Consider the following 20,890-nt stretch of genomic DNA (forward strand, 5'->3'; position numbering starts at 1 on the left):
AATGCTGCTGCGGCAGGCTGTGCTGACGTGAGGAGTGTTCCCAAACACAGTTTAGTAGCGACTGCAGACCCACTGCATTACCATACTGGCACGAACACGCACACACACACGCACACAAAAGCTGTGCCTGAGGGAGAAAGCTGCTCGCAGGCAGAGCTGAATAGAATGGCAACAGAATCTCCTGTTCTGGTCCTGAAGAGGTCACTGTGTACTCCAGCACCGCTCGTCAATGTGTTAAGGTGTATGTGTGTGTGTGAGTGAGTGTGTTTGCTACAGGTTTGTGTGAGCATGCATTGTGTGTTTTCCTGTGTGCATATGTGTTTTGTTTTTTTACCCTCTACAGGTGTGTGTGTGTGTGTGTGTGTGTGTGTGTGTGCACTAGTGTGCTTTGTGTAATGGTGTGTTTGTGTGTGTGTGTGTGTTTCCCTTGCACAGGTTGGTCCTCTCCTCTCCTCTCCTCTCCTCTCTTCCCTTCTCCTCTCCACCATTCTCCCTGTTCTCTCCAGCCTCACGGAGCTAGGTGCGTATCATTGGATCAGTAGCGGCTGCCTGCCACACTGTCCAATCGCATCTAGGGAGAGAAAGAGAGACTCGGGCAGAGTGAGAGAGAGGGAGAGAGAGAGAGAGAGAGAGAGAGAGCGAGAAAGAGAGAGAGAGCGATGGGGGAGGGAGGAGAAAGAAAGGAAGAGAGGGAGAGAGGGAGATTGATCATTTGAGCATCCTGGGCCTCGCGTTCCTTGGAGAACATTTTTTTTCCCACTACTATCCAAAAACGTCTTTTTCTTTTTCTCATTCCCATCTTTTTCTCGGACTGAAGGCTGATTTTTTTTTTAACATATTTTTTTTCTCTCGCTCTCTCTTTTCTTTTTTTTTTTTTTTGTGGGGGGGTTATTCTCACCCAGGAGACGTGCCATCGCCACCACCACCAACACCACCTCCACCAGCAGCAGCAGCGGCGGCGGCGGCAGCAGCAGCAGAGGAATATCTCCCCATATCCCATCCCGGGCACGTCGGATAAGCTGCAGCAGCGAAAACACGAGGCGAATATTGCGGTGGACGGGAACGGGAACATGCTCCGTGGGATTTCACACCTCTCGTCCCGGCAGGGTACGATACATCCTTACATTTTGTCAATAGATGATTCCTTTTTCTTTTCTTTTCTTTCTTTCTTTTCTTTCTTCTTCTTCTTCTTTTTTTTTTTTTTTACTGCAGCGAGGATGCAGGTTGAGGCTTTTTGCATATGTGTGTGTGTGTGTGTGATTTGCCGTAGTCAGCTCTAGTGCCGATAGAGATTTAAACACCCCCCCTCCGACACACACACACACACACACACTTTCTTCTCCTCCTTGCCGTTTATTTGAATTAAAAATTCAATTAGCGCTTTTTCTTCTGATTCTTCTTGTTCTTCTTCTTTCTCTCTTCTTTCCTCTTCTTCTCTCTGTATAAAAACACACACAAGGGGAGGGTGGCAGGCGGGTTTGCCTTGATAAATGGAGCGTTATTCATCAGCGTGTGTGATCACCACTGGAATGTTAACTAGCACCTTGGACAGCCGACACCAATACAATCTAACATGGGAGGAGCGATAGTACTGATGGCTCCTGCACTCTAATATCTTTGTCGCTTTGGACGTGCGCCCTAGGATGTGCGGAAATTGATGTTGCTCCAGTATCGGTGCGCGCGCGTGCCTGCCTGCTTGCCCGCGCGTGCGTGTATGTATGTGTTAATATTCTGCCCTAAAGGCCGTCAGAGAGAGAGAGAGAGAGAGAGAGAGAGAGAGAGAGAGAGCAGTGTCGGCTGGGGAGCAGCTGTGTGTGTGTGTGTGTGTGTGTGTGTGAGCAACAAGAAAGTGTGTATGCATTTTTACTGTTTTGTTTTGTTTGGAAAACGTAAGAGAAGGTGTGCACGCAACAAAGTGTATGTACGTGCGCGTGTCACAGGCTTCCTACCTTATGCTATAGGCAGGTCAGGAGCCCCACAGTGCAATCAGGGTTTAATTAAGCATGTGACGTGACTCTCTACGCCCCCCCCCCTTATCCTCCTCAACCAGGTCCTGTGATCTGTGAAGCAGTGTGTAGTGAGAATGTGACATATGTCTGCGGCTCATACCGGATACACACTCACTCTCTCTCTCATACATACTCGCACGCGCACACACACACACACACACACATAGACACACTAAGAGATGCACACAACCCATTCCTGTGTGACACAGCAGCCCTGACACCGAGTTAAGCTGAGCGGACAACATCTCGTTTGCCCTATCTATCCCTTGCATATCTATTTTTAACGTGAACAGCAACGAGGTGGCACAGCCTATTCTTTCTGATGTGATGTGTAAGCATGCTGTGTGTGTGTGTGTGTGTGCGCGCGTGCACGTGTGTGACATTTTATTTATTTTACACTGATCATTCTAATGAAGACTAATTAAATCCCTCTGCGCCTCTCTTTCCATGTCCCTGCCTCTCTTTTCTCTTTTCCAGGAGGCACTTTGGGCTTGTTATGGGGGTGACCGGAAGGAGAGAGTGACAGAGGAACAGTGATGCTACTGTTTACATAACGAGAGACTCTCACACACACACACACACACACACACACACACACACACACACACACACACTCAAACACACACACACAGATACACATACACAAACACACACATGCTCCAATTGCCAGTCCAGGCCATACACACTGGCTTAAACACTTCCACACATACATACACACACAGACACGTATTCAAGGGACTCTCGGACTGAGTCACCACACACTCAGAGGCACAGAATCACTGACTCACACGCAGGACTGAACACACACAAGAGGAAAAGGTTGTTCGGACTGTGTGCTATGGGCCAGGCTGAGCAGCAGCTGTGTGCAAGTGTTGGATACCTCTGAAGGGTCAGCGCAACTGCAACCCATCGCCCTCCCCCGATCCTTTCCTCGTCCCCTCTCATCCCTCATCTCCCAGCTACCCCTAAACACGCCGTCATGTCCGAGCAAAGGACCAGGAGAACTCCCTCTCCTCTTCTCCCATCCTTTTCTGCCATTCTCTCCCTCTGCCTCTCCCTCTCTCTTTACCCGGCCTCGTCATCGGGGCAGCAGACTGTGCCTGTCATCTCCACTGCGCAGGGCCGTATCCGGGGTATCCTGACGCCGCTGCCCTCCGACCTCCTGGGGCCTGTCATCCAGTACCTGGGAGTACCATATGCGAGGCCTCCCACGGGGGACCGGCGCTTCCAGCCGCCCGAGCCTCCCTTACCCTGGCCGGGAATACGTAATGTGACACAGTTTGCTCCCGTGTGCCCGCAGTCGCTGGATGAGAGGAGCATGCTGGGAGATATGATGCCGTCTTGGCTCACAGCCAACCTGGATATAGCCGCGACGTACCTCACGCACCAGAGCGAGGATTGTCTCTACCTCAATATCTACGTCCCCACTGAGGAGGGTGAGTGAACCCTGCCACCTTTCTAGCTTCGAGCAGTGTTCGGGGGACCTTATTTTCCCAGTCTGCTGTGATTGGTCAGCTCACACATGCCTGAGCCAGCACCGCTAACAACAACAAAGCAGCTGTGCTAAATCAATTCTTATGTGCCAGACTAGCTGATTGGCATCAATTATGCAAATATGTGACATGGTGACGTAGCGTGATGTCACAACGTCACAGAATTAAAGCCTGGGCGACTGACGAGGCGTTTCAGGGGCAGTGTTTTGTGTGGGTGAAAGGAGCTTAAGGGGGTGTGGACTTTTTAAGATACTTTATATCCACATGAACTTATGAAACACTGAAGTAAAATAATAATAGGTCTCCTTTAAGGTTCATTTGGGCAGCAAAAAAATGGCGCTTGCTAACCAGAGACGACCGCAAGAACATTTTGAGAACACTTTGTCTCCGGCTAATGATTAAAACATGCCTGTCCTGTCAGGGCACAGACATGCCCTTGTCAACTAAAACAAACAAAGTGGTTTTTTTTTAAGTTGACCCCCCTCCAATCAGCTCCATCCATCCCCTCCTTGTTCGCGCCGCTGGTCGAACCGACACTTAAAATGCAGACACCTGCGTCAGTGGCCGAGGGGTTGACGCCTTGACTTGTGGAGGAAAGTGGGAAGGACACAGGCTCACTCATGCATACATATTGGTTCATACACATGCATGTCACCCTGCACGCACACGAGCACACACACAGGCACACAAACACTATTGCAAGCATGAACACAGCCTCATTTTATATCCACCCGCTAGGGAGATACGAAGCATAGAGAAGCAAGGCCGCCGCAGACCTTCTCTGCTTTTGTATGTATTGAGCCAGCAAGTGATTAAAGGGTGAGATACATACAAATAGACAGGTGGACACACACACACACACACACATGCACGCACGCACTTGCTCACACACAATGGAGGCAGAAGGATGGTGGGTGGATCTGTGCACACGCATGCACAAAAATGATTATTTGTAGCACTGGCATCTATCTATCCAACCATCTATTCTATATCCATCGTTTTCTTCTCTTTCCCAGACATCCATGAGGAGGGGGGTCAGCGGCCGGTGATGGTCTACGTCCACGGGGGCTCGTACACAGAAGGCACCGGGAACATGATGGATGGCAGTGTGCTGGCAAGCTATGGCAACGTCATAGTCATAACCCTCAACTACCGCCTCGGAGTACTGGGTAAAATAATCTGTCTTCTATATCTGCGTAATTTGCTCAACACGTTGGTGCTTCGCGGTTTTATGAGTATATATAGCGTCCTCAAACCTCTGAATTGTATGCTTTGATCATTTTTCATCCTTTTCTGCAATGCAGATACATTCAGTGTATCTTGACAACCATATAATATACTGATAGATGCTGGACTTGGATGGCTGTTAGGTAGACTTTATTAGAAAACCCCCCCCCAAAAATGTGTGCACGTAGGAGGCATTCTGTGAAACAATCCACATTTTAAAATGGCTCTTTTTTAGTGCTACACCACCACCACGCTCCACCCTTTGAGCAAGAACAATAGCAGTGCAATTACTGCCAAGGTGCTCTGGGTATTCTGATAATATCACTGCAGTATCACACACCTACTGTTTGGTAATTTGCCGTACGTTGGGGGGGGCTAAGCTAAAGGGTGACAAATGGATAGTAATTGGAAACATACACATCTGTATAAGTTGGGAATGTGGCAGGAATGTGAAAATAGAATAGTCTGACGGAAGCTGCTGCAGCAGAGATAAGGTGGCATGGGATAATGTTTTCCTCAGCGTTGCTATTCTGATTCAGTTTTATTTTACTTTTGCCCTGGCATTGTCAGATCGTCACTGGGTATCGTGTATTTATAAGCAAAGAGCTATGAATTGTTAGAGAAATTGATGCAATCTACTCTACTTTTCCTCACGTTCACCATCTGGATTGTTTAATCCTTCACCGAGCTATAAAATGTGTAAACCATGAGCGAGCTGATTTTACCCAGAGTGCTTCTCCTTTTTTTTGTTGTTGTTTTTTTTTCTTTCTTTTCGGAGTGGAAACATGTTCAGTATGGGTGTCCCTAGTGGAAATAAACCCCCTGAAGCCAATTTTTCTCCACACTAGCATTGACTCAAATCTGATCCTTTTTTTTTTTTTTTTTTTTTACCTCCATGACTCTCTGACTCACTGTGCTCTGAACGGGGAAAATCTGATTCCCTGTGGATTTTCTAATTTTAGACAGCCATGCAAAGCTCACAGGCTGAATAAATAGAATATCTTAGAATCCTGGCGTTTTGTAGCTGTAATTATAAATATTACAAGGCCTGTGTGGGGCAATGGGAGGGTTAAAACACACTTTAAAGGTGGCATTTATTGTGCTACACTGAGGGCATGAGGACTGAGAGGGGTCTGCTCGAGCACAGTATGGCTTCATATCAAATTAAGTCAGATGCAGGGGCTGCGTATCATTCCATTGGCTGGGTTAAATCATGCCCTTGCTCTCATTAGGAGTTGCCCGCAATTTAATAATTCATACGAAGGAATTAATTAAAATCTGCCAGCAGGTTAATAAAACATACACTATGCTTCTTTGTAATTAGTTGTGTGATTTGGTCTATTCAGCAAAATGAATTAACCCACATACCATTTTCACTTTAATCTTCTTAATTATGTGGATTTATGTTACATAAAGTGACTGATGTCTGTGAGTAAGGCTTTTGATAAAATGTTGATAAATGTACTCACTACGAGGGGAGACATTTTAAAGGAATAATTCTGGGTTACTCTCTCTTTAAATTATTCAACACAGCAATTTTGTTTGCCATCTTTTTGTGCCGTTTTAGCACATTTTGTAGTTCGTGTGTGCACACAAAGCATGTGAATAGTGTATGAGATATGTTCCTGCTGCAGAGGGAAGGTTTCTTCTGGTGTCTGCTTTGATTAGAGAGCAGATTGAATGCAACTCCTCTCCGTTTTAAAAAGACCGTTTTTGAAAATCGAATAAAAAGGTTAAAATGTTCAACCGGAAAAAAAAAAAAATTCAATCTGAGTTTGAGATTTGTGTGTGTGTGTTTTTTTTCCTGTCCTTTTTTTTTTTTTTTTTTTAAAGGGCTTTGGAGTCTTTCATTAGATATTGATTTTAAAAGGAGGCATAAATCTGCATTTGCTTAGTGGGCAAAACAACTGTTTAATTCTGACCTTGGGGACAAGATGCTATGGCTGTAATCACCATATCGAGCTAAACAGAGCCAATCCTGCTTGCCTCTGTTTTGTCCTCATCTCCATCTTCTGTGTTTGCACCACCTCCAATACGATCACCACCACCACCACCACCATCATCCATCATCCATCATCTCGAGTCGCAGTGTCGTCTTCCTCCTCTTCCTCCTCCTCATCATTGCCATCATAAGCTGGATGCATGAGGTGAGCCAATATGTGCAAAGTGTCCAATCATGCACGGCATTATTCTTTATAAATCTTACCGAAGCATCTGGAACCGGGGTGTGTTCTTGACGAACTTGTATGAATTCGGACATTTACCAAAACCTTGCTGTGAAAGCAGATTATGAAGTCATTCTGAAGCTAATATAATTTCCTTTCCATCTCCATTTAACATGGGAGAAATTTCAGAGAAAGTGCAAAAAAAGAAAAAAAATGAATAATGAAATGTATTATGTCTTAATGTCACCCTTCCTGCTAATTATACTCTTATATGTTGAGGTTCACAGAAATGAGCTTCTGCAGTAATGAGATATATGGTAGTGGAGTGAGTCCATTAGGATCCTTTGTGTTTACTTAACAGCGTCAGCAGTAAAGGGACTGGGGGATGCGTTTGTAACTGCATGCGTGTGTAGGTTTATGTCCTATGAATATGGATGGACCTTGCTGATTTGATCACATTTTCGAGGAATTACGGGGGAGGAGGGGGGGGCATCGGTTCTCATTAGTTTTCTCTTTAAATCATCCAACAAGAACGTACATCCAATCACCTTCCTGTGTGTTTGAAGACTGTGAGCATTGCGAGATGAAGAAAAAACTCTTTTGATCGACTCATTTTTACAGCTCAATTCTCCACAGAGCGTTTTATTAAGTTGTCTACCATTCGCAACAACATCTCTCTTTCTGTCCGCCCGCAGGATTCCTCAGCACAGGTGACCAGGCGGCGAAAGGGAACTACGGCCTGTTGGATCAGATCCAGGCGCTGCGCTGGGTGAAGGAGAACATCGCAGCATTCGGAGGAGACCCGGGCAGGGTCACCGTGTTTGGATCCGGGGCCGGAGCCTCCTGTGTCAGCCTGCTCACCTTGTCTCACTACTCCGAGGGTGAGGATGAACAGAGAGGCTGCTTTTTGTTTCACGTGGGAAGGCTTTAAAAGATAGAGAGCAGGCAGATCTGTAGTTTGGCACCCATAGTGGTTGGTAAGTAGGTGGGTGCTGTGAAAGCCGTGACATTTAAGGTTATGAAACTTTTCAAAGTCTCCAGTGGACCGGTAAAGCTTTCATTTACCGGTATAAACGCCTGAATAAGCCTTGTGAATAATACAGCCCGTGACTCATATAGCTAAGAGCTGTATTATTTAAATTTTTTAACTCTTACCTACGTGAACCTGCTGCTCTAAACATGACCTGTCTTCCTAGTGAATAATGTATGTCTGCAAGATCAGTTGGAAATTCACGTTTCAATGTTTTGCATCTGTTTATGTGTGCAAATGGATTGTGTAAGAGTCTAGCCATATGGATGTGCGCTCATGCGTGCGTGTGTGGGTGCATATTGTGCATCCATAAATGTACATGTGTGCGCCTCAGTACGCACGCTTTATTCACACATACTTATATTCACGTGTGTGTCAGACCTGTTCCACAGAGCCATCATCCAGAGCGGCAGCGCCTTAGCCAGTTGGGCCGTCAACTACCAGCCCAGCAAGTACGCCCGGCAGCTCGGTGAGAGGGTGGGCTGCGGCATCGACGACAGCACCCAACTGGTCGCCTGCCTCCAGGGCCGGAGTTACCGCGAACTTGTGGAGCAGAACATAACGCCGGCCAAGTATCACACGGCTTTTGCCCCGGTGATTGATGGTGATGTTATACCAGATGACCCCCAGATTCTGATGGAGCAGGGAGAGTTTCTGAACTACGACGTGATGCTCGGGGTTAACCAGGGTGAGGGCGTGAAGTTTGTGGAGGGCATTGTGGACTCAGAGGACGGTGTCACGGCTGAGGACTTTGACTTTGCTGTGTCAGACTTTGTGGATAGCTTGTACGGATACCCAGAAGGCCGAGATACGCTGAGAGAGAGCATAAGGTGAGCAAGTCTGTAAATATCTTAATTTCTCTAAGGTGTGCAACATTTTGGGGGAAATGTACTTATTCACTTTTTTGCCAAGCGTAAGATGAGAACATTGAAACCACTCGTACTCTTACCTACAGTCAGCAAAAAGTTATCTTATCTTAGCCTAAAGCCTGGAAATGGGGAAACAGCTAGAATGTCCAAAGGTAACAAAAATCAAAAGTTCAATGATTAACATGTTATATCTGGTTTCACTTATTAATATGACAACTAACTGGAAAACCATTTGTGCTAGAGGGTATTTGCCTGACTATTTTTTGACTGGGAGTCATGACATCCTTGAATCAAAGACAACAGGCAGAGGCTTGTCAAAACCACAAACTTACATTTTTATTTCTTCTTGTTTTTTCTCGGAAGGTTTGTTATTTTTATTAATCAATTAGTGAGCTAAAATGTCGGTTGTGAATGGATTTTCTAACTTTGGCAATTTTCTCCCCCATGTTTTCTGTATTTACACTAAAATTAAACAAACCCTCTGCTTTTGGTGGTTTCGGTCACAAGCACATAATCTGATAAACATTAGAGTTTTTTTCCTAGGATGGCAAAGGAATGACCCACCCTACTCTGCCTCTGATTGGCCAATGCTCCTTGCCTTTGTTGGTTGAGTTAGAGGTGAGGAGAGACTTAAGGGTTAGGGTTCATACCTTTGCCATTCTATGAAAAGAAATGATACATGCAAAAAGAATCGTTTAACTATCATCAAGAAGGAGATTGCAAGTATTTCCTTATATTTCCCTTAAATGAATGTTTAAATATACACATGAATAATTTTGACTGTGAGATGTGTTTGCAAATACCCTGTAAAATCTGACAGAGTGACTTTACTAAAAATAAATGAGGAATCAGATTACCTCAAAATTGTTCTGAGTTGTTGAAAGAGTAATGCCTTTAACAAAAAGAAATATTCTTAAATATTTGCTAACAGATAACTGACAATCCTTACTGATTAACTGATAGAGTAAAGGGCTAATTTTAAACGTCTACGCTTAAGGTTCATGTACACGGACTGGGCCGACCGCGACAATGCAGAAACCCGGCGGAAGACTCTGGTCGCCCTGTTCACGGACCACCAATGGGTGGCGCCGGCGATCGCCACAGCCGACCTTCACGCCCAGTACGGATCCCCAACCTACTTCTACTCCTTCTACCACCACTGCCAGAGTGACGCCACGCCGCCCTGGGCTGACTCTGCACACGGTGACGAGGTAAGATGACGGACCGGTTTGGGTTCTTAACTTGACAACAGATCGGGGAAAACGTTGGTGATTCTAGGAATATTAACACAATATATCAGGAGCTCCTCAAAGTGCTGCTCCATATTAACTTAATAAGTCAGATCAAGCAGCTCTCCACAGCATGAGCTATTTGAAATGTGAGTGGAATTTATTTTTAGGCAGATTTTGTTTTACAGCTGTTGTGTCTACCTGTATATTTGCTGCTGTGATTACTCTACTTTATCACAGTATCCATTTTTTGGTATTTGCTCGTAAACCTTCAATATTGGTTTAATTTTGAATAGCTACACAAGTTTATGTCATTGCACTGCATAATTGTGTGTGTTTGCGTGTGTGTTCATGTATTTGTACATGTGGCTGTGGATTTCAGTCCAGACGATTGGCGATGACGTGTCGACCTGAAGATGAATTTACTGACCTGAGTTTAGGTTCACCGCTGTTACGCATGAATCAGTTTCTGTCTTCACCGGGAGTGATTCAGTTATGGTTCCGGTTACTGTCAAGAAAATGAATGTAATCTGTTGGCAGAACAGTAAGCTTTCATAAAGTGTGTGTGTGTGTGTGTGTGTGTGTGTGTGTGTGTGTGTGTGTGTGTGTGTGTAGGTGCCCTACGTGTTTGGAGTGCCCATGGTGGGACCCACTGATCTGTTCAACTGTAACTTCTCCAAGAACGACGTGATGCTGAGTGCTGTAGTCATGACTTACTGGACCAACTTTGCCAAGACCGGGTAAGCTATTAAACTGAACACTGATGTGAGACGCTGATTTCAGCTGGAAAATCCCACCGAGAACGTTTTTTCTTCTTTTTTCTTCTCTTTGCCTGACTATACTCTATAAAGAAAACAAACAAAGCAGTGCTTCAGCATGATTCACTTTCTCTTTATTTCTGCTTCCTTAGATGCAGATATTGTGTTTCTAATGCCTGCTAATCCTCACCCACACTTAGAGAATGTGTCACGATAGTGAATGAAAGCAAGTCACGTAATCATGTTTTAATATGTAAGGAAAATGCACAGCGGTAGTCATTCTTCATCCTTTTGTGTTTGAGTCTCTGCAGAGACGTGGTTTTTGGCAACACAGCGTGCTTTTGCTCTAGCTGTGGGCAGCTCGCTCACGATTTTACAGGAACAAACCTCCTCCGAGCTCCGAATAAGACAGCCAAGACTCGAGTCTTTGGTGCCGTTCAGATAAACAGCGAGTGCTTGATGAGTTTTCTTTATGTTTAATTTGTTGGACTGATTGATAGTAAACATGGGCGTGCGTGGACTGTAATTATCTGGCACGGTTCACACGGAGAGAGGAGGACAATCAAACAAACAGAATAACAGGGAGAAGATCATTATTATTAAATAGCATTAAAGTGGAAGAAGGCAGCTTTTCAACCCCAACCACCGGCTGCACTACAGTTGTTGAAAAGACAGCGTTCGCAACATGGCCTCCGCTGGCAGCCTGGCCACTGTGTGAAGCAAAATAAACCCCTGAAGAATCATGATTTGACATAGAAACCCTGATCTCAGTGCTGTGAAAATGCAAGAGTTAAATACCTGGTTGTGTTAGTAAGTAGGCAGGTTTTCTTTCTTACTCATCCAGTAGTAGAACCGTCTTATGTAAGAGGAAACACATATCAGTGTGTGAGCGGACTTTGACACAACACAAGAGCGATGGAGAGATCGAGTAAATGCTCACCCACTCCCTCTCGTTTCATCTTGGTACCTTCGTCTTCTTTGTCTCCTCCATCATCAAGGTTCTTTTTCCTTTGCATAGTTGAGTTTCCACTGTTGTTATTCCAGTTGTTCCACCGTTACCTGGGGGTAGTGACCGGGCAAAAACAATGCCTCGTCTTGTTTTTGTTGTGCTACACAGGCTGCCTTTGTGCTGTAATTTGACCCCAATTTCTCTGGGAAAAATCCAGCATTTTGGCAGACCATAGTGAGAGTGAGGCTTCTAGGGAACCAAACTAGATGCAGTTGCTGGACAGGATCTAAGCTTCGGTTGTGTCTGAAATTGACCCCCTTGTTCACTGGTTGCTACTCACTGCCTAGAGAGTCTTCTATTGTGAACTATATACATAGGCATTTCTGTCCCACAAGGTACAATCTACACTAATGTACCCCCAGGGCTAAATATTAGACCTATAAGTAACTATATGTACCTTTTGATTGCCAAAAAGGTGCATTTACTGTATGTTCTCAAGCAATAAAAGGTTCACATATGTACCCTTTTTAAAAGGTTGGGTTGTCCCTTTAAATTAGGGGACAAAATTGCGACCAGAGGTACAAGACTTGGTGTTTTGGTACAGATAAGTACCCAATGTCAAGGATCCAACACCTTTACCTATAAGATGGCTGCCCCAGTGACCAGCCGATGTACACTAGATCTAGAAATATAAAACTCCTTTTCTGTCACATTTTTCTATCCAGCACGATGCATCATGGGATGTAATGATTGGTGTATGTGACTATCAGGGTCTTGCAAACAACCCGTAATGAAAATGAAGGAAATGTTCTAAAAATGAAATATTTTGTTCTTTTGAATGAATGATAATATCCTGTAAATAATCCAGTGTCTCTTAAACTATGTCTGTTAACTTTACTGTCTCGCTCTCTTGTAAAAGCAGGCAGTAGTGCATCGTAATGCTGGTTAATAGCACACCGTGTAGCCGCACCCAGAAAGAGCTAACTCGACAGAGTGGGAGTTAAACTATGTAAGCTTTCCACATTTAAGATCTGCATCAAATTGTCCTCAGACACCAGCCACATAACTACGCCTGTTTTTCTTCCCCTTCCCCTTTAATTCCCTGAGAAATTATCGAAGATGGCAAAAAACACCCAATCTCAAAATGTAAAAGAAAATGCAAAAAAATTCCTGGGTCTGTCTTCTTAATGGGGTCCACTCCAGGTGGAGAGACCAGAGTTTTTTGGGTGCTCACAAACAGACAAATGGACACAGGCGAAATCATAACCTCCTTGGTGGAAAACCTTTTTTTTTTTTTTTTTTTTTGCTGAGGAAGTTGAAACTGAGTGAGGCTGAGATTTTATGACGCATCGGAGGAAAAACACTGGAGTGTTGGAGCAACAAAAATAATGAGCTCACAGACGAAGGATCTGGTATTATAATGTCTTTTCTCCTCAAAAGGTCTCTGATGTCTGTCGAGAAGACTGTACTTTAGATACAATCATAAAAGCAGCACTGCAGACTAATTTAGGCGGAGGGTGCACACGGGTTCTCCGTCATGTCAAGATCTTGACAGGGCCTTTCTTCTTCTTTGGACCTTGGCTGAGAAAGTTAAAGAACCTCCTGCTCTTGGAAAAGTCCTTGAGGGCAGCCAAGGTAATGTCCTGAAAGAGGAATGAGAGATCAGCGACTGTTTGATAAATCTTCTCTCCTGCTGCATCCTCATTCCGTCACGTCTGGTGCCATGACATAAAAAGCTTATTCAATATGTTAAATCGGAATTAAAACGATCTGCCGGGAGCTTCAAACGCTTCCACAGATGCAATTTATTAAATTGAATGTGAAATGAAAACTACAGTGGCTGTAGTCACACATTAAAACTTGAAAAACCTGACAATCCACACTGATAAGAGTACCTTTTATCTGCCCACTCTGACATGATATACAAGATAAAAGTAATTGTTGAGGATGGACCCTCTTTCGCCTGTGCTCGAAGTGAGTAATTACCAGTAATTAATCCAATCGAGGCTCACTCCACTGAGACCTCCTCAGATTTACAGAGACATCTGCAGTCTAGACCTTGATCTAAATCACCGCAGAGCCTCGCTATCTCACAACATGCAGAATTAGGGCGCCGTTCTCACGTAATGTGACTGTAGGAAACCTGTCCGGAACGCATCGAGTTAGCCGTTTCAAGCTGCGGAGCAAAATACCCAGAGAGGGCTTGAGAAGATTTCAGCGTGCACTTCAATTATCAGCGGGGAAGTTTCTCTGAAGGAACGTTTCACTCGATTGAGAGTGTCTCCGATGGTGATGGAACTCTGCGACAGCTCAATTTAACAGGGAGGGTATGATGCTCCCTGATGTATATTTTGTAAGCCTCTGCGTGGGCGCATAAATCTTCAGCACGTCTGTGTGTTTGTGCGCCTGTAGGTCTTTTTTTAAAAAAAAAAATTTATGCTGGCTGCCTTTGTGTGCTGTTCATAAGGTGTAGATTGACAAGTGAGCACATAGCGTGTCACCGGCACGTCTGTGAAGATGTGCTGCTGTTTGATTCGCGTCACGTTGGCTGCCGACACAAATAAGACGGTAAATCAACAAATCAACGCCTGTCTGTCTGCATGTGTCAGAGGGGTGATTTTCACTATGCCACACGCACATATTCATCTCTTATGAGGAAAAAAAAGCGTTTTTGTGGCTTGTGAAAGGCCTGCGAAGATGGGAAAAAAAAAATCAATGATTTACAACTAAACCACCTTTGAGCTTTTGCACACAGGAAAATAAGCTTGTTTTTATTTGTACAGATATTTTTCCGCCACTGGTTTGCCTTGTGTTGCTGTTATATTGATTAGAAAGACGTGTGCCAGCGCTGGTGAAACTGTTGGCCAGCACTCACGCTACAGGAGGACGGTAGCCAGCTGAGAAAAAGTCTTCACAGCAGCTCTGTTAGGAAGCTCTGACATTTGAAAAACTGGGAAGCATGAAATACTGGTATTAATACTTAGAGCAACATTATGTAACTTTTTTTCACCCTAAAATAAAAGCTTCAGAATCATGTAGCTGGTTCAGTGTCTTGTAACCGGGTGAATGGTGTTTCTGCCTCAGCCACTCTGCCCCCTGTAAGTGTTTCTGCTCTATGTAACTTCACTGAGAGGGTCGGATCACGCCGCTACATGCAAGTTTACTTCGACATACACTTTTTCAACACATACCACATGTTGTTATGATGTGATGAGGTCAGCAAATTGTTACACACCTGAGATTTGTGTTGATGGCAGTTTTGATGCTGTCTGTGTGAAAATTAAGTTTGTTTTCATTGTGGTTTATTTAATCCTATTTTTAATCAAATACCTGGTATTCACATGCTCGTTGGATGGTCCCCTTTCCCGTGTTGGGAAGTTTTTCTTCCATGAGCTTTAAAGTTGTGAGGATGTGTTGTATTTTATCTTATTTTTTGAAGTTTGAAGCTTTTCACTAACTGCTGTGCACTACATTCTATGTAACTACCAAAATAATGCTTTATGACACTTGCTGCCAGGGTAAATTCTATGAATTACTTCTATATTTTTCAGCAATTTGATATTGATTTTTAAAGAGACTTATAATATATTTTTGATTTAGAGCAGTTGCTCTGTTGTTGTCAGTAGTGCTGGGTCAGGCGTGTGTGAGCTCACCAATCAGAGTAGAATGGGTAATGGGGGGGGGGGGGGTGCTTAAAGAGACAGGAGCATCTCAGAATATGTATTCAGGGGTATACAGCGCTGTAGTTCTTAGACAGTAAAAGACAACCAATGTGTTTCCTAAGAATTAAAGCCCATAAACCTCCCATAAACCTATTCTGGTATTAACCAAACACAAAATTATAAGCCTGAAAATGAACAGATGTCTCCTTTAACTTGTCAAGATTGTTATATTTTATATATAGTTCTCCTTTCTTACATGTATCTTTTGGCATATGATATTTGTTGAACAAAGTGCTCAGAGGAGATGAAGACAAATGCCCTGCCTAACACAAATGATTGATGCCTCCCTTTTGTTATCAATGAATTATAAAACAGGTCAAAAAAAACTTATGTAACAACCACACACAACCCATCTAGATGCAAATAAATAACTCATTGCGTTTTACTCTCTCCAGTGACCCGAACCAGCCGGTCCCTCAAGACACCAAGTTCATCCACACTAAACCGAACCGCTTTGAAGAAGTGGCCTGGTCCAAGTACACCCCGAAAGAGCAGCTGTACCTCCACATTGGCCTGAAGCCTCGAGTCAGAGACCACTACCGTGCCACCAAAATCTCCTTCTGGCTCCAACTGGTCCCTCACTTGCATCATGTCAACGAACTCCTCCAGTCGGTGTCCTCCTTCACTCACAGTCCCTCTCCACAGGATGACACTCCGTATTCATACACTAAGCGTCTGGCCAAAGGTTGGCCGCCCAGCAGCACGCGTCATCCAGGTTCGCAAGGAGGAACTCCACAGCCGCCAGAGTCTGCTCTGGGCCAAGGTGGAGAGGAAAACGGGGTTCGTGTCCCTAATGAGGACTACTCCACTGAGCTCTCAGTGACGATCGCAGTGGGAGCGTCACTGTTGTTCTTAAACATCCTGGCATTCGCTGCTCTACTGTACAAGAAAGATAAGAGGCGTCTGGAGCATCGCCGGCCACGTCCGCTTCCTCCCCCGAGACGGGACATCACACCTGCGGATGTCGCTGCCCACCTGCAAGGGGAGGGACTGATGTCATTACAGGTGAGCCGTGTAGACTGTGTGCGGCGTTTGCGTGCTTCTATACCCATACAATGAACATGATTATGCATATTGTTAATTATGCCAGTTGAGGTTGTGTGTGTGCGACTGTATGAAAGAGTGCTTTCTCTTGCCAGTGGAGAAGCTGCCAGCAGAGCACTTCTGCAGAACACAGTCTGTCATCGGCAGACATTATCAGTGGGAGAGTGTGTGCACTTGTGCGCGTGTGTGTGTGTACTTGCGCGTGTGTGTTTTTTTGATGCATGTGCATGTGTGAGCTGTGTCCAATTGCCTGAATTGCCTCCAATTCATCCTCTGACTGTTTGGCCTATCCCGCGCTCCGTCAGTTGCGCTGAAATCTCTCACACTGAGTGCTAAATGTCAGGTCTTTTTTTTTTTTATTTTCTACAGCTGACAAATCCTGTTAATTGGCAATTGAACCACAGCACTGCGGCTGCACATAACATCTGCTTTTGTTAATTGTGTTTTATTCATCTGAAATGTAATTTATTTTCATGTGGTGTATCCCAGTGGTAGATCTGATGTGACAGGCGAAAATCATGCACAGTGTTTTTTGTATCAGTGTAATGATTGTCACAGACTGTATCCTTGTGTTATGCAGAATTATCACCATGAAAAACACATAATAGCCAAGCAGTGGATGACATTAAAATCAGTCTAATCCAGATGGAAGTTTCTGATGATGAGTAATAGTCGTGATGTAGCTTGAACTTGAGCTGAACTCTGTATTTCGTTTGTGCTATAGCTGTTGTCAGGCTGGCTCTGAAACAAATTTGATCAGAGTGAACACTCAATTTACTCCCAAAATTAAGACTCTAAGATGTTTTCACAAACTTTAATGTGTCATGATTTTAAAATGGTTGTTCATCAAGCTAACACACAAATAGGGTGGTCATCCATTATGTGTATTTATTAAGTTATTATCACCCCCCTGCCACCCAGTCTGCTCTGATTGGTCAGCTCACACACGCCTGAGTCAGCACCGCTGACAACAACAGAGCAGCTGTGCCAAATCAATTCTTACGTGCCAAACTAGATGCTAGGCATAAACTTTTGCCAGTTTGTGACGTGGTGACATAGTGTCATGTCCCAAAGTCACAGAATTAAAGAGCGGGACTAATAACGATGCATTTCAGGAGCAGTGCTTTCTGTGGGAGAGAAGAGCTTCTGTTGATGCTTTCAAGATCTGATGACTGATTTTCAGGCACAGTGTGAATCGAAATAGTTGCCACCACATGTTGGACTGGATGTTAATTATTTAGTCTCATTATGTAACGATTTTCAGTGGATTTCATATTGTGAATAAATGATAATCTCTAAATTATTTAGAATTGATAATTCTAGAGAATTTGATTAAATGCATAACACTAACTCAGTTTATATTATTGAACCACAGTTATTCAATTTTTATACATGATTATAATCATAATTTCCATGATATGTATTGATATGAAACAATCTCAACAAACAGTATTATAATTGATTTTGTCCATATGGCCCAGGCATTTTAACTTTGATGATTAGTTGATAAAGAAAAATAATCAGCTATTATTTTGATAATTGATTCATTGTTTAGGCAATTTATTAAGCCTTAATGGGAAAACAATCTCTGGTTCACAGAAATCATGCAACTAGAACATTTCACCTTAGCCTTTAGGAAGGTGTGATTGCACATTTTCTCCTATTTTACAACATTTTATGTAACAAAATATTGAAGATTTATGAGAATACAGTTAGAGAGACCAATATGGGTTAAAATTTCAGAATAGTAGTCTGGAAAATTAGGACTGCAAACATTACAAACTTATTTAAATCCAGAAGTTTGACTGGGACATCACAATTTTTCCATTTTTTGAAAGCATGGAAAATTGATAATGAGCCACATCTGGCAGGTACACCTAACTTCTGCTGGATACAGCTTGTGTTTCAGCAGCATAATGCTATGATGTGAAATGCCCCAGCCCACAAGCTGACGGGAGTCGTCCCGTAAGTTTGTGATGTGTAAAATCCCACTTGTCTGAAGCCACGCTGTCATTAGTGTGACGCAGTTCCAAAGTAGAAACTCTTAGCCATGGCGTTAAATGCTTATTCTGCTCAAGATATGTCTTATATTATATAAATATACAGTATGAATAGGTTAACAAGATTAAAAACTTGATTTTCATTGGAGGGGATCTTTAATAAAGAATAAAGTCAGTACATTAATGAATAATGAAAATACTCCCTATGGGGCAGCTTTAGATCTGATGATTTGGTGATGAGCCTGAGATTCAGTTTCTTTCCTTTTCTGTCTTTTTGTCCCCGTTGCTTTGTGTCTTCCTTTCCCCTTATCCACTCATCCAACCTTCTTAGGTGAAGCAGCTGGAGTGTGACGCCGCATCAGCAGACGAGAGGAACAACGCCCACCACCATCACACTCTGGACACGCTGGACGCCCTGGACGGCTTGGACACGCAGGACATCTACAGCACGCTGGACACTGTGCGCCTCACCTGCCCGCCTGACTACACACTCACCTTGCGCCGCTCGCCTGATGACGTCCCCCTCATGACCTCTCTGACCCCGGGGTCGCTGCCTGTGACCCCCGGGTCGCACCCTGTTACCCCGGCGACGCCGATGACCCCCATGACGCCCGGATCGGTGGTGGGGATGAGGATGGGGCATCCACACCAGGGATACACACACCACAGCCCATATAGCAATACACACTTGCCACACACACACATCTCCACGCACACACACTCCACCACGCGTGTATAACCGCTGCAAGATACTTGCACATACTGGGACATAATTACAACACACACTCACACATAGACACACACATATCTACAGACACATAAAACAAAAGACTTAAATACCTCTACTAATTGCCCTGCAGGATTGTTACAGACGGAGTGACAGACAGACAGTTTCAGTAACAGGAAGAAGAGGCAGACAGCTGTGTGTTGCATGTCGGGGACCTGAAGACAAACCGGATCCCAGGAGATGCAGTTCTATGCATCAGTTGCTCGTAAACCTGGATCAAGACGAGCCGAGACATCCATCAAAACGTCTCAAAAACCTGCTTTGGATATTAAATATTCTGCTTTTTCTACACCTGAGGAGGAAGAAGAGGAGGAGTGCCGTGGCGAAAAAAGGGTCAGTTATGGATCATCATTTACATCTCCTACTGTACCTGTGCTTCATGGGGAACTGAGCAGAGCAGATGTAGATGCAGAACTGAGCTAAGGAGTACCACACACAGACAGACTGCTGATGTCAACTTGAACAACCTGTGAAATGTGAATGTAGCATTTTTTTTTCCATTAAAAGATCAAAGGCCCTATCTGCCAAGGATCAACCTAAGCTGAGGAGAAAATAACAAAAATTTCGGCGAGAGACGGATGTAAAAAAACAGACAGAGAGGAAAGGAGGGATTAAACAAAAAAAAAAACATGAGCTGAAAGAAAAGTTTGTCAGATGGCGGGATAGAGATTAAGATTTTATTGAGAGGGATTTAACAGCTGTGAGTGCGAGAGAGACAAAGTGAGATGGAGTGATACGGAAGACAAAGTGTGCCAAGAGACAGAAATTAGCTTCGGAGGAAGAGAGGGGCCTCCGAAGTGTTGTCAGACCGACTGAAGAATCACTCTAACCAGCTATGTGTTCAACTCTTGTAAATAGAATGGAAAGATACAGATGATATATTATGATTTATAGCATTTACCTGCTCTTGCATTAAAACATGACTTATTTAACCACATTATTGCTTTCATTTCAGATATTACTATATTATTGTATAGATGTCCTGAAGCAAAGGCTGGTTGTCTTTCTATCTCACCCACTGTAGTATGTACACAGTACCTTTATTTAAAAAGGCTATATTTGCTATGCACAGTCATTAAAATTACTCTTAGCTATGTAAACATCTAGATACTTGTTTAGTAGATGAGGTATAGGTCATTCTTCACTTCATCCTGTCTATTTGTTTGACCATCTGATGATGAGTTAGTACTGTGTAGATAATGCAATATCGGTTTGATGATTGAGCACCAGCCAAAAACCATGACCCCTTGAGCCCTAATCCTTTCCCCCGTTCTCCTTCCCTCCTTGTTCCCTAAATTTCTCCTTAAAGGCCTTGGCCCTTCATCTCCTAATAAACTTAATTAACATCTCTGCAGACAGGCAGGTGGTGATGATTCAGGGGGGTCACAGTGTGTCCCAGAGAGTCAAGAATGCTTTTTTGTGTTCGTTTGACCTTTATGTTTAACGCCTTACCAGGGGCGCCAGTATTTAAGAGCCCCTGCTTGAACTACCTAACGCTGACTGAGACCTTGTCCCCCTTAAAGGCACCGATCAAAAGAATTTGTGCCATTGCATTTGATAAATAATGTAACTCCTCTTTCCCAGAAAATAAGATCTTTTGAAGCTTAA

General features: G+C 43.9%; 1 protein-coding gene across 2 annotated transcripts; it reads left to right on the forward strand.

Annotated features, from left to right (window-relative positions):
* The first annotated feature begins 600 nt into the window (after positions 1–600).
* Positions 601–20,219, forward strand: LOC119026415 (neuroligin-4, X-linked-like). Of its 2 annotated transcripts, XM_037110787.1 has the most exons (9): positions 601–1,107; positions 2,487–3,445; positions 4,519–4,671; positions 7,590–7,775; positions 8,304–8,754; positions 9,791–10,004; positions 10,638–10,762; positions 15,847–16,456; positions 18,827–19,234. In XM_037110787.1, the coding sequence occupies exons 2-9, from the start codon at positions 2,989–2,991 to the stop codon at positions 19,232–19,234; spliced, it is 2,604 nt and encodes an 867-aa protein (XP_036966682.1). In that variant the 5' UTR covers positions 601–1,107; positions 2,487–2,988. The 2 variants fall into 2 exon arrangements, with proteins under 2 accessions (XP_036966682.1, XP_036966683.1); XM_037110788.1 differs by lacking the exon at positions 601–1,107 and having other exon boundaries at positions 2,989–3,445; positions 18,827–20,219.
* The last annotated feature ends 671 nt before the right edge of the window (positions 20,220–20,890 follow it).

This window comes from Acanthopagrus latus, chromosome 9, assembly GCF_904848185.1.
Source record: "Acanthopagrus latus isolate v.2019 chromosome 9, fAcaLat1.1, whole genome shotgun sequence".
Classification (NCBI taxonomy): domain Eukaryota; kingdom Metazoa; phylum Chordata; class Actinopteri; order Spariformes; family Sparidae; genus Acanthopagrus; species Acanthopagrus latus.